The 13,157-nt window shown below is 38.4% G+C and overlaps 1 protein-coding gene across 1 annotated transcript; it reads left to right on the top strand.

Moving 5' to 3' along the window:
* The first annotated feature begins 4,498 nt into the window (after window positions 1–4,498).
* On the top strand, window positions 4,499–5,560 carry LOC116257742 (40S ribosomal protein S27-2-like). The gene is made up of 4 exons (XM_031634711.2): window positions 4,499–4,604; window positions 4,727–4,828; window positions 4,984–5,012; window positions 5,115–5,560. The coding sequence occupies exons 1-4, from the start codon at window positions 4,602–4,604 to the stop codon at window positions 5,239–5,241; spliced, it is 261 nt and encodes an 86-aa protein (XP_031490571.1). The 5' UTR covers window positions 4,499–4,601; the 3' UTR covers window positions 5,242–5,560.
* The last annotated feature ends 7,597 nt before the right edge of the window (window positions 5,561–13,157 follow it).

The raw sequence follows: 13,157 nt of genomic DNA, 5'->3' as shown, positions 1-13,157 counted from the left end.
TTCAGCCAGACACACTTTGGGTGTTGAATTTTTTTTTATATTGTTCAACTCGAAGGTCTTAAGTCCAGATGAACGGAGCCCTTGGTTGAATTGGCATGTTTTCTAGTCTTTTGCGGACATGCACTTCCAAGCAGGGGCGCAGCTAGGAAATTTTCATTAAGAGCACTGAACTATTGTTTCAAAATTTTAATTGGTGTCAAAATTTAGTTTTTCAAATTTTTTGTATAGTCTAAAGGAAGTTTTTTTAAATTATATGTTTTCTTTAAGTTGAGAAGGTGGGGTGGTATCTGTAGTGATCCATTTGATCAATCAGATCAAAATTACATACAGTTTTTTTTCCTGAAATTCATGGCGCCCGCAACATTTTAGCTGAAGAGGCAAGGTGGAAGGCTTCTGGGTTCAGAGAGGCAGCGAAAGGATTTTACTATGAGCAAAAACAAGTTCAGTTTTGGATTTGAAGTACTTCCTTTTCAGAGACACTATATTAGATCCAGATCAGATTGCTTATACATTTAGCTAGTTCGAGCAGAATGGTTTTACACCTGCAACTAAATCTCACTACTCAAGTCCAGCCCTTCCTCTGGTGTGATGAATGAAGGAAAACGTGAGTAACTTGTGGAATTCGGTTGACCTCACTAGAGACGTCTGGTCCTACACCCGTCTGTCGGTCGCAGCTGACGAGTATCGTTGCTTTCCCTCACCTTTAGCAAAAAGAGACTAATGAACGGAGTCAGAGTGTTCAAATGATTGAGTGGTCACAGTTACAATGTTCCTCGTTTCTTTTTCCAGTTTATCAATTCAAAATCTCACGGAAACTACTGAATAGATTATCGTTGGTTGGAGAGTAGCACAAAAACCTTTATAAGTAAAACTAGTGAAGAGTACTCGTTAGTGAATTGTGTGTTGAGAAGTCTGATATTCAGCAAGATGACACATGATGGTGTTGCTCGTGGGTCAGATGTAGATGTAAACAGTTTGGATTTGGGTGAGGTCCACCTTTTATGAAATTCGATTTAACCAGATTCTGTATGATCAGAATTGTGGTCTAGTTCGGGTTTGGGTTGGCTCCATCCTTTATGAAATTCAATTTGATCAGATCCTATTGCAACTCAGATTCAGATCTTGTTTTCTAGAAACTGAGTTTGGATCCAACTACCCTAAGGTCTGACTTTATATGTAATCAGATTGAACTTTTATCGGATCTCAGACAGATATTAGGCTCAGATTTCAAGTCAGTCATGAAAACTAGATACTAAATCTGAATCCAATTAATCAGATAATTTTTTTACCAGATCCAACTAGACAGGTTAAGAAACCGATTGGTCATGGATTACTCACCATAAAGCAGAGAAAATTGATTGATTCACCTAAGTGGAGCTAAAATTGGGGTTTGGCACAGCGGGGCTTCTGAATCCAGTTGAAACTGAACCAAGCGGGAAAATGTGAACCAGCTTGGTCGAGGGTTCAAGAATTATCAACTGTTTTCCCAAAATAAGGAACTATGCCCTGTTCACTTATTTTGTGATTAAATGCGCAGAATTAATCTAAATAAAACGCATAATATGCATATGGTCCCCTAGGCTTGAACTTCAATGTAGATGTATGACAAAATTCTATGTAAGTGTACCCAAATATGGGGACATGGCATGTGTTCAAATGTCGATTATATTTGGATTCAAACATCCAGCAAAGACAAGTCCCGGCCTGGTCTGGGCTTAAATTTTATGATGAACTTGAAATAGAAAAGCTAATGTCGAATTATTGATTTGGTCCCATAGTGGATCAAGTTCTTGCGCATCGATTAAATTATATTGTTACCAATACTTGAGTCCATTTGCATCACTAGTTTAAATTTGTATTTAAGTACATAACTGTACTATATAATCAATAGCACCACACGTTAGGTAGCCTGAGAGGATACTTTACAGCTAGTCGACATTGCCATCTGGCTTTCGGCCATGCTGTTTGCTTTCATGGGCGCAGTGTGTTCGCTTTCTCTTTGACATACTTCTGTCATAAAACTGAAAGTGGTTTGTTGTGTATATAATAATATCATTGTATCCGTCTTTGAGCTGGAACAACAAGACCTATAACTGCAAGCAGGTCTTATGAGGGGCAATATGAAGAGTGTAAAGTTGAAAACTCCACTGAGCATTCCTTTGATGTTGGTCTTGTGAGGCTTAGTGGTCAGAGCTTACTTTAATTAATTAAAAGAAAATATGCAAGGGCTCTACATACCTGGTCTGGTGAATTGATTTAAATATTTGAGCTAGTCTCTCAGGCCCATCTTCAAATTGAAACAGCAACATCAACAAGGGCTTGCACACCTGCCTTGGTGAAATGACTGAAAAATTTTTGAGTAAAAAGGAGGTCTAAAGTCTTGCTCGGGAATCGGCTAAGAGCTTTTACAGTTGAAAGATATCTAGAGTTCAAATGCTCACAAGAAAGATCAAAGCAATGGAGGGACACTTTCTAATTGGCTAGAGGAAAGTACCCAAAAAGTTTTACTTTGAAGGACGGTAGAACTTGCGGTTTAACATTCAGAATCTTAGATCCCAAAGTTAAGGCGAGGGTGTATCAGCCATTTACTTAAACTGGTTGCATCTGACTTCTGAGCGCATAATTCATTCCGTTTTTTCTTTTCCTTTTGAATGAATGTAATGAGAAAACGCATCGTAGGTAGAGAGACTTTACATTAATCTCTTGACATTGGGCAACTTAGCGGTGCTCCCCCTATTGATCAGGTTAAGAATCAGGTTCGGAAATAAGACAGAGTGATCTCTTTTCTATTTGGTTTTTAACATACCAGTCCAACTTAGTTGTTCTAAATGTTATGGTTTGATTTCTTATAGGCAATCTTTGCATGTCCTAGACTTTGTATGTGAGGTGATTTGAGAGTTTGGAATCTTAGAGATCTTAAATTTGATGTGAAGTCCACGGATTTGAACAGGAAATCTTAGATTTCTTTCATGAAAGATGCATGGATTACAACAGAATTCTATAATTTCATCTTCAATCCATAGATTTGTAGTTGGAGCTTTTCGTCATCCTTAACAGAAATCCACCAATTTGGTAGATAAAAATATCATAAATAAACCATGGCTTTCAAATATGCAGCTTGGTAGAACCGTCGACTCAAAACGGACCCATGTCAGACCCGACTGTCAGATCTCAAGATCAGGTTAAGCAAAAAAACTGCCATAGAAAACTGCTGCAGTTTGCGCACTCGTATCAATTTACAGTGTCATTAACCCATGCGGCGAACCCTTTACCCTTTATTTAAATAGAGGAGCTAAAGTGTAAGCAATTTTTGTTTTGTTAAATAATTAACATATTTATTATTTAAATTTTAAATATAAAAAAATGAAACAGGCCGATGCACAGCAGCTGAAACTATGACATACTATTATTATTGCCAAATGGCCCCTCAACAACACCGGATATAATGCACAAATTGATATTGATATCATTGATCAGTTCTATACATAATAACATCAAAATCAGACTAATTCAAGTAAGTCAGTAAAACTGCATGCGAGTTTGTTAAACGCGATCTCAAACCTGCAAACTTGACGTTTAGAGATCACCAAGGAATTTAAATCCATGGATTTGAAGTCCAACTCAGTCATGGGCGAAACATCAAATCTACTGCAGTCCACAATATAGTCACAAAAAACAAGTTTTCACGATAAATCAACTGGCCGTTTAAAACTTTTTAAATGTCAAAAACAAAAAAAAAACATGTTTTTAACACGTTTTTAATGTGTTTTTTTGTATTTTTTTCAGCTTTTTAATGTCAAACAGTTTCTTTTTTCATTTTTTATTTGTTGCAAATCTACTTATAAACCTAATTGAAGCTACAAAATTCTGGCTAAAGGGCATTAAGTATAAAATCTTAAGTTTTTAAGAAGTACCAATATGTAAATGAGAAAAATTGATATAATTAAAAAAATACAAAAAAATTATGGGTCTGCAGTAAATGAAGAAGATATGGTCGCTACTGTCTATGAAACAACCGGCGTTCAATTCAAATTGATATAAAATGACCATCTATAACCGATGCAGATCCTGTTTGAGTTCAGACTTATACGGAATCATTTTGTAACGAGAATAATAACATATTGTTTCATGTGAATCTGCCTTCGGGTATATTCATAAAACGATATAACACAGTATTCTATGAAATTTGTTGAGATCTTTAAAGCATATACATAGAACAACATGTTATCATTTATATAACCAAATGATTCCTACCCAGCAACTAAGGATCCAGATGGAAATAAGATCCATACATGTTTATTCAATTATTCCTCCTTTGTACGTCCAAATCTACTGTTGAGTCCAAAGCTAACAATTTGCTGATCCAGGGTCGTTTATGGACCCGATCCACTTTGCATTCAGATCTAGGTCAGGATGGGGGTGCGTTGGACGGTTGAGATCAAAACTTGGATTGATCGAACGGAGAAGCGCCCTCCAACATCTTCTTATAAATATCGCGAAAACCCTCGTTCGCCCGCTCCCTCTCCCTCTCGCGAGCGCCCTCTGAAGAATCGCCGCAGGAGAAAACCCTAGCTTGGGCTTCTGAGATCTCGCGGCCAAAAATGGTTTGTCCTTGCTCTATCTCTCTCTCCTTTCCTCCTTGCCAGTGAATTCAGTCACCTTTGATTCATCGTCTTGATGTTCTCCCGACTTTGTTCCCCCGTTTTCCGTTGTTTCTACTTCCTAGGTGCTTTCAAACGATATCGATTTGCTCCACCCACCTGCGGATTTGGAAAAGAGGAAGCACAAGCTTAAGCGCCTCGTTCAATCTCCGAACTCTTTCTTCATGGTAAACGTTTCGCTTTGGTGGCCTTTTGTGCTTATTGTTGAGGAAGCTCTCTTCTTTTCCTGTTGGAAGTTATTTTTTCTTTGGAGGGAGTGGGAGGAGAAGTGTTTGTTAATTATTGTCGACTCATACAGATGTATCTTTTTTTGGTTTTTCAGGACGTCAAATGTCAAGGATGCTTCAACATGTAAGTTTTGATACATATACTTCTTCTGCGTCTTCTGTTTCTTTTTTCGTTTCATGAATCGAATCTTTTGGTTTTGACGCCAATGTGGTGTTGGAATTGCAGAACGACCGTGTTCAGTCACTCCCAGACCGTTGTGGTCTGCGGGAATTGCCAAACAGTTTTGTGTCAGCCGACGGGAGGTCGGGCGAGGCTCACGGAAGGATGCTCTTTCAGGAAGAAGGGCGATTGAATATTGAATATGCGGTCTTATTTTTGTAGTACTGTGGCCGAGCTGAAGTACCGGGTGGATTTGCACGAGAAGTGGCACGGGTTAGGATTTTGCTATTCGTGATTATGTTATTGTGAGAACTCCTTGTTCAGTTCGTGGTTTGTCGCCGTTCTTTTCTTTTGGTTTACGCTTTTAACGTTAAGTTTCAGTAAGATAGGCGTTCTGCGAGTGCCAATTTCCATTGTCGGCCTTAATTCGGGGTCTTATAGCTGTCGCAACTGTGGTTCCTTTGTTGATTTTTGGACAGAATCATTGTTATCAAGAAAGAAATTTTGCACTATCTCGTTCACTTCATAAGAACTTTCGTGTACATTGTTCATCGGAACTGTGTGTCAGATGTCCGCTTGCGGGAGACCATTTTGAGGACACGTTTGCTTTTTGTCATTTTGGACATGTTTTAATTTTTTGAGGAGGTGAGAATTAGTTGCGAACTGACATTCCGAAACTTGTTAGCAAGTATATTATTTCCTTCCCGCTTTCAAAACTTTTGAATTTTCTTCTCCTTGTTGAGAAAGGGAGGGCTAGGGGATTCAATGCCAATTGTTTTACAGTATAAAGCTACATCTGGCAATGGTGTAGGCAATCAGTGCCTATGCCAGTGTATTTCTGTAGTACTTTCTGTAACTTTGGATAATCTGTCAATGTGATTAATTGTGCATTTTCGCTTTGATATTACTTTGCTGTCATGTAGAGAGTGGTAGAGAAAAAAATTAAACAAAACTAGAAAAGGCTACTATTTAACATAAACAGAGTAGAAAGTTCTGTTTTTTTTTCTCTCTTGTGATCTGGATGGTGTTTTGTTGACTAGCGGATCCTAAAGTTTGTGGGATCGCCTTTATGTTAGACATAGTTCAGTAGTGTTGTATTACTTGGCTTGATCTTTTAACAATACAACAAGAATGGTCCACAAATTTGCTTGAGTGCAATACATCTTAATGGTCAGCATGAAAAGCGACTAACAGGACACTCAAAAATTCATATATTATTCTTGAGATGAAATGTAGATGGATTGGGTGCTACTCTTCGTAAGATTGCAAAGGTGGATTAAGTTACTTTGGCATAAACTGAAGGCCTTGTGTTTCTTCAGTTTGTAAAGGTCACGTTTTTTGCTGATTGATATCTACCATGTGGCAAGATAAGATGATCTATTATTAGAGTGTAGATAATCTGAGTGAATGAAGTTACTGTCATAAACTGAAGACCTTGTACTCCTTCAGTTCGGTAGGTCATATTTTTATGATTGGTATCTACCCTGTGGCACGATAATGTGTTCTGAGAAAGATAGGTTTTCGTTGGCAGATTTTCTTATCGAATAATAAAATAGAGACAACGACATAATATTGAAGGTGTTTCTTGAGATTGCGGTGAGATACTTGATAATCACATAATTTCTGTCAAAAAGTTTGTTCTTCGGGTTAATAACTACATGCTACTTTGGGAATTGAATGTTGTGCACTCATGGTATCATGGCTTTCTGTGAGTGTCAACAACCTCTGGCGTGGTGCACATCATACATAGAAGAAGTTGAGATGACGATTGTTCCTACTAAATATTGTGGGAAACCGTATTTGTTGCAATGGTTAGACAGCCATCAGGATATTGGATTTGATGGTGAAGCTTATTAGTGCTTCTACTCTAATTTGGTATGGTCGTCTTAGGTCACTGTTGGTAATTGATTAACATGTTATTGCTGTTTACAATGCATGTCAACTGGGTGCCTCATTTAGGTGCTCTGTTGCAAATCAGAAACCTTCAAGAAAAATGCCGCGCGTCTGTGCGTTCATGTGATGGGAATGGTGATTGCAATATAGTAGTTTATCAAAGTTTTTATTTTGTTGATGACCCGAACAATTTATGTTTATGAATGTACTCCAGACACCTGAAAAAAATTACAAGATGTTTAATCTTACAGCTACTGTTTTTGTTGCACACTACTTGCGTTGGTTGTATGGACTTGATGGCTTTATCCACCTCATCGATACTGTTATCATGGTATCATCTGGTCGTTACTGTTATCATTGTATCATCTAGACAAGCATACCTTTGTTTGAAGGGTTAGTTTCTCGGCTTAGGTTTTTTTAAGGGTCGACTGTCTTGGCTTCAGCTTGATCTTTGAACAATATTTTTGTTTTCTAATGGTTTGTGACTTTTTTTTTTTAATTCCAAATGGTCGTCCAATTTTTATGCTAATGCCAAATTACACGTAACTGTTAAGGGTTGACAAATAGTTGCTTTACTTTTAGGAGCCATTTTATTGCCACCCTTAATCAGATCCTCGAGGTTTGATATCCACGGACTGAATATCACTCTCCTCCTTTCTGATGTTATGTAAGGCTAGCCCAAGGCGGGGCTGGGGCTGGCTCAAAGCTTTTGGTGGCAGCCTAAGTCGGGCTCGTTTAGTTATCAGGTCAGGTCTGAATATCAACTTCGTACATGTTGGATATTTGGTTGATGTCTACCTTTATTTGAAATGTTTAACATTTCATGTATCAAATGCTTCTAAAAAAGGCATCAGTGGCAGATGAATAGTTTCTAAGGAAATCATTGGTAATGTACTAAAAGTTTGTATGCCGGCATTATATATATGTATAGATATATGACTTTTAAATACATATATTGGGTTAGGTCGGGCCCCTTATACCCAGCTTGTGCCAGTCTGTTTTTTTTTTTTATCAGACTAGCCTAGTCCGCCCAAGCTCGGTCCATGGTGGGCTGGTACCCTTCAGGTATTAGGCTCATAACCTACCCTTAATGTTGTGTCAGACATTTGATGAAAAAATGTAAAATAAGGATTTAAAGTGTTTAGGTTTGACTTAAGAATCTTAGGTTGATGAACCATGGATTTTGTTGTGGATCTTTTTGTGACATAAGAAAAATATGCGTAAAGAAATAATGATTCTCAAATTCGAATGTAAAGGAATAATCACACACCCTTTGACAGAAACTCTCGAAAAGCCATTACTCCTTTAATTTGTTAGTAGGTGAAATTTCCTTATGACGACCTGTTAATCTGCAATCTAATTCTCCTCGCAGGGATGACCATGAGCAAATCTTTAAATTCTAAAACTCCAGAGGACGTCTTGAGAGAGAGGGAGAGAGGAAGATCAACTAAGGCATGTTCGGAAATCCAAATATTTCCTCGCCATTCTTGAGCACGATTTGAGACGAATGGATCTGATGCCCTTGCTATCATGTCTAGCATCTTCTATGAGCGGAGATGCCTTTGCTAAAGCCGAATGAATTCATCAAAGGCAAGGCTGCCCTGCTCTGGAATGAGACACTTTCTGTATCTCCCGAGGAAGATGGGTGCAGCAGCCCGACGTGGACTAGCATGTGGCATCTTTTCCGGGATCACGATGTAATGGGCAGTTATCATAGTTTCGGTCCCTACATTTTTTGATGTAAATATCTCCCATTTTCTGTCGAGCTAACCCCCTAGCAGTCGTTCCCCGGAACGACGATCCCCTTGTCACTCGCCCCCTCGTATCTCTTAAATCTTTGCTCCATGTTCTCCTCTGTATCCATCTTTGTCTACCATTCATCTCACTGTGCTCCAAATCATGTCCAATTATGTCGCAGTTCAAGCAAATTCACTCTCCAGCCTTTGCAGCGACCCATTCTCATTGAGCTGATTTATCTAGTTCTCGGTGTCCTGCGTTTTCCCTTCAATTCGAATGATGCTTTCACATGCAACACATTGATCAATGCTCTCTCTTTGAGCTCATATCAGGTGCGGTTCGGAGTAGCTATGCGTTTCACTGTAAGCAAATGCCTGCGGCTCCACTGAGGGTTATTGGAGGTGGGGAGAGATCCACGCTTTCGGTTTGCTTTTTTTTTGGTGGTATGCTTGATTGGGTCACTATGATTGATGGTTACTTTAAAACCACAAATAGCAATGCCACAAGGAACTTGTTTGACAAAATGTCTGAGAAAGATGTGGAAATGTGCCGTCTTGGAGCACTATGATTAGCAGGTACCTGCCAGTTTGGAATCTTGGCTATGTGTTAAAATTGTGAGGAAGATCCAATTGATGGACGTGAACGCCACAAACAGAACAAATAGGACATTAATCGTGTAGCCATGAAGAGGTCTATAGATTTGCTTCTTATTAACGTCAGGCTGGATTCATCACTGTGTGGTGGAGACAGTCTAAACTTAAAGAATAGTAAAACCAGGAAATGAGAAGTCGACATGAGGATCCATGGAGGATTTCAGACAGATTGACAGACCCCAAGACAAGAGGCCATAAGAAACATGCATCGATTTTGGTCGGCAGTTATGATACCACCGGAAACCTTGATGTTTTTCCTCATCATGATATAATTGTTGTTTTGTTTGGGATGCCATTTGTTTGATTAATGATCCAGACATATCACACCATTAGGCAACAGTAGGTAAGGTTTCAATCGGCAGCATAATTGCCTGTTGATGTTGATGTTGATGTTGAGAACAGGTAAATTTCATATTCTTACATCTAATTGGATGATCTGTTGTTACCTAATCGTGATTGGCAGGTTCAGTTCTGATAGATTAATCCATACGTTTATTAGTTTAATGGTAGCTAGCGATTTTACTGCAGTCGATCGTTGCGTCTGTAAAACAGGTATATTTTGTTTGAAAACTTGTGCACGATGTCTTTAGAAGTTATTTGTATAATTTCTAACACGAATAGACCACGGTTAAGTAGTATTATTGCAGCATATATCTCTTTGTCGAAAGTTCAACGGACTGCTCTAGAAGTTGCCTTTTCCTTAAATGAAAGCAACCTTTTGGAACTTCCACGACTGAGACAATTTATTTGTTAAATATGGAAGACGAGTATATTGATGCATTCAATGTAAGGTAGGGTTTCCTGTGTTGATTATCCACAGTGAGTGAAGAAAAGCTCCCCAAAATTATTTAGGGGGGGTTTGTTGGCCTTAAATTTTGGATCTAAAAAAGTAAGATTCTAGAAACAAAATTCTACCTCAAACTGGAATTCAAGTGAAAATTCCAGTTCTAGTTTTTCTTTGTGTTTGATAGTATGAAATTTTGATTCCAAAATTAAAAATGATGTTTTTGATAAAACATACATTTAAAATTTAAAATTTAAAATTGATGAATTAAAAACATCATGGCATGTTCCGTAAAGAGAGATGAAAAAGTTCTAGAATTCCGGAATAATAATTCTAGCCTCTAGAATCGCAATTATGGAATTCTGATTCAAAAATGAATTAAAATTCTTTGTTTGTCATCACAATTTTCATTTCTTAAAAAATGAGAATTTTAGTTCTAGAATTCCACAATTCCTGTCTAGTCAGGCCTACAATCAATTGGGATTTCTCTAAGAACACTGAATTTTAAGAGCCAAAGTGGTTACAATCATGAGAGCTATCTTCCAATAAAACATGAGATTTACATGTTGTCACATGAAAGAAGTACACGTTGCCACATAAAATGAACTCTTTTCGTGTGGCAACATGTGAGCCCGATATAATTTCATGATAAGCTTTTGTTTCCATTCTTGGTTCGCTTCTGGTTTTCTTCTCGCTTCTTGCTTCCCATAACTTTTAAGGATCATGTTTTCCGAATTCGCTTCCACAGTTTGGTCGCTCTGGTTCTTCTCTGCAGAGAATTATTGAGGGGCAACATTGTGAGCTCAAGTATAGATATTGGAGAGTGTAAAATAACTCAGCCATTGAAGTTCCAATCAATCATTGTACAAATTGTCTCCATTGATGGGCATTCATCTTCCTAACTGTTTTGGTTGTCTTTCTAGTTGACTCTGCTACCTGCCAAAACAACAAGACTTGCATGCCTTATTTTACTCCAGCCCACATGGTTGTGGAGTGCACGAAGGTACATCTAGAAGCAGAAAGCAGGTGTGTGTGTGTGTGTATATATATATTCATTTGGATCTGATAATTGACCCCACAAAATTTAAGATAAATCTGAGCCTGCATTGGGCCGAAAACGTTCCAATCACGCTCTAGGACAGTGTCTGTTTCAGTCACCGGATCGCGAAATTATGTAACCGAGGATTCTTGAACCAGTTGTCAACAATGGTAGGCTAGGTAAATGGAAGCCCATGTTTTTGCAGAAACAACTTAAGAGTCACGGATCTGATGCTCATAATGCATGACTGTTTCCTCACCCTTTCACTGTTGTTCACTGCTTTCTCTCTCTGTAAAGTGTAAAACGAACAATGTGCTCCTACTTCCAAGCCATATACTGAGAAGGAATCCATTAGAAGATATGGCATTAAATAGAGGTGAATCAACGGCTCATTGTTATCTATATTCTTGAGTCTTACAAAATCATATTTTCTTCCAAGAAAACACTGTTATATTTATTATTTTAAAGGTAAAGATACCATTGTAAGTACACCTATATGATCTGATTAATTGCACGAACCAGCAAGAACCAATCTCTCTCTCTCTCGTTATATATATATATATATATATATATATATATATATATATATATATGGGGGCACATGCATGAAAGAGTAGAATTGCAGCGGAAGTTGAGAGGAAATGAAGAGGAAAGTGCATAGGCAGATCCTTCTTCTAATGATTAGTTTATAAAAAGAAGGCGCTTATAGTGATGCCCACGTGCCCTTGCCTTGGACCGGCGGGAGTTTTATATGATATCTCTAGTTTTTGGTTCTTTGTGGGCAGATTTAATTAAGTTTCGGTGGAGCCCATCAGTTTAGAAGAAATTAAATTGCATTAATGCAGCCATGTGGTGCCTGCCCACATCCATCGCTTTTTTTCTTTTAAAGTCTTTTAAGATCTTTATAATGATCTAAATTTGTTATTGTATGCATTTATATACTTTTCTTCAATAGAAGAAAAAAACAACTCTTTAGATTGATTGAGAATCTCATGCCACTGTTTTAACTTATGGGCCCTTGAATTTTATGGTTTTTTGGCGTTGGTAACTTGAGATCATGTACATGTTCATAATCCTATGGGCTGTTTCTCGGCGTAAAACCTTCATATATCCCTCTCCTGTCTACCGGAAAAATTTTCCGGTTAATTCAGCCATCTTTAGAAGGAGGCACAAATGGTGATGGGGGCACACCTGCAGCAACAAATACAAATACATTTGTATATTCTGCGCCTGAATTTCTGGCTCTTCAACATGAAGGTGTCAATTTGATCCAATGAATAGTTGGCAACTCAAGATATTGAATCTGGATCACAGGATCCAAACCAGTGCATCACACCCATTAACTAGACTATCGAATTCCTATCACTAGCAATTGAGACGAAGAAACATGCAACTTAGTGCTGTACCTATCTCACGTTCTACTGATTCGGCTGCCACTTCAGCGAACTTGTTTGTATTTGATCAAGTCTTGGTTGTTGGATCCAAGTGACGTTGATCTCTCTTGGACTCTTGTTGGTCCGGATTCGATATGACCCGCATCCTGGACTTATATGGCATCTCTTTTCATCCATGAACCATGGTGGAGCCTTGGTTGATGTCCTCTTCCTGTTTTTAGAGACAAGGTGCCAACCACTTGCAGCCATGATCCTTGTCCTGAAAATTGACATATCATGAGGTCTGTTCCATTTTGAAGGGCCAGTGTCCTGCACAGCCAGCCCTTGCATGAAAGCATGCACATGCTTGGTTCCAGCGAAAACGGTCTGGGTCCGGAACCCCTAATTAATACATTTATGGTGGAGTCGGACTAAGATTCTATGCAGCCAAAATTGACAAGACCCTCATGCCAAACCTAACCCATGTGCAACCATAGATCAGACTGATTCATTAGGCTAACCCATGTGCAACCATAGATCAGACTGATTCATTAGGCTAGGGCAACAAGCATGTGGAGTGGATATAGATATCTCAATTCATCCACTGTAAAAACCCAGGTTACTCCCACA

This window comes from Nymphaea colorata, chromosome 7 (assembly GCF_008831285.2).
Source record: "Nymphaea colorata isolate Beijing-Zhang1983 chromosome 7, ASM883128v2, whole genome shotgun sequence".
Taxonomy (NCBI): Eukaryota; Viridiplantae; Streptophyta; class Magnoliopsida; order Nymphaeales; family Nymphaeaceae; genus Nymphaea; species Nymphaea colorata.
This window is presented reverse-complemented; position numbering and strand designations above follow the sequence as displayed.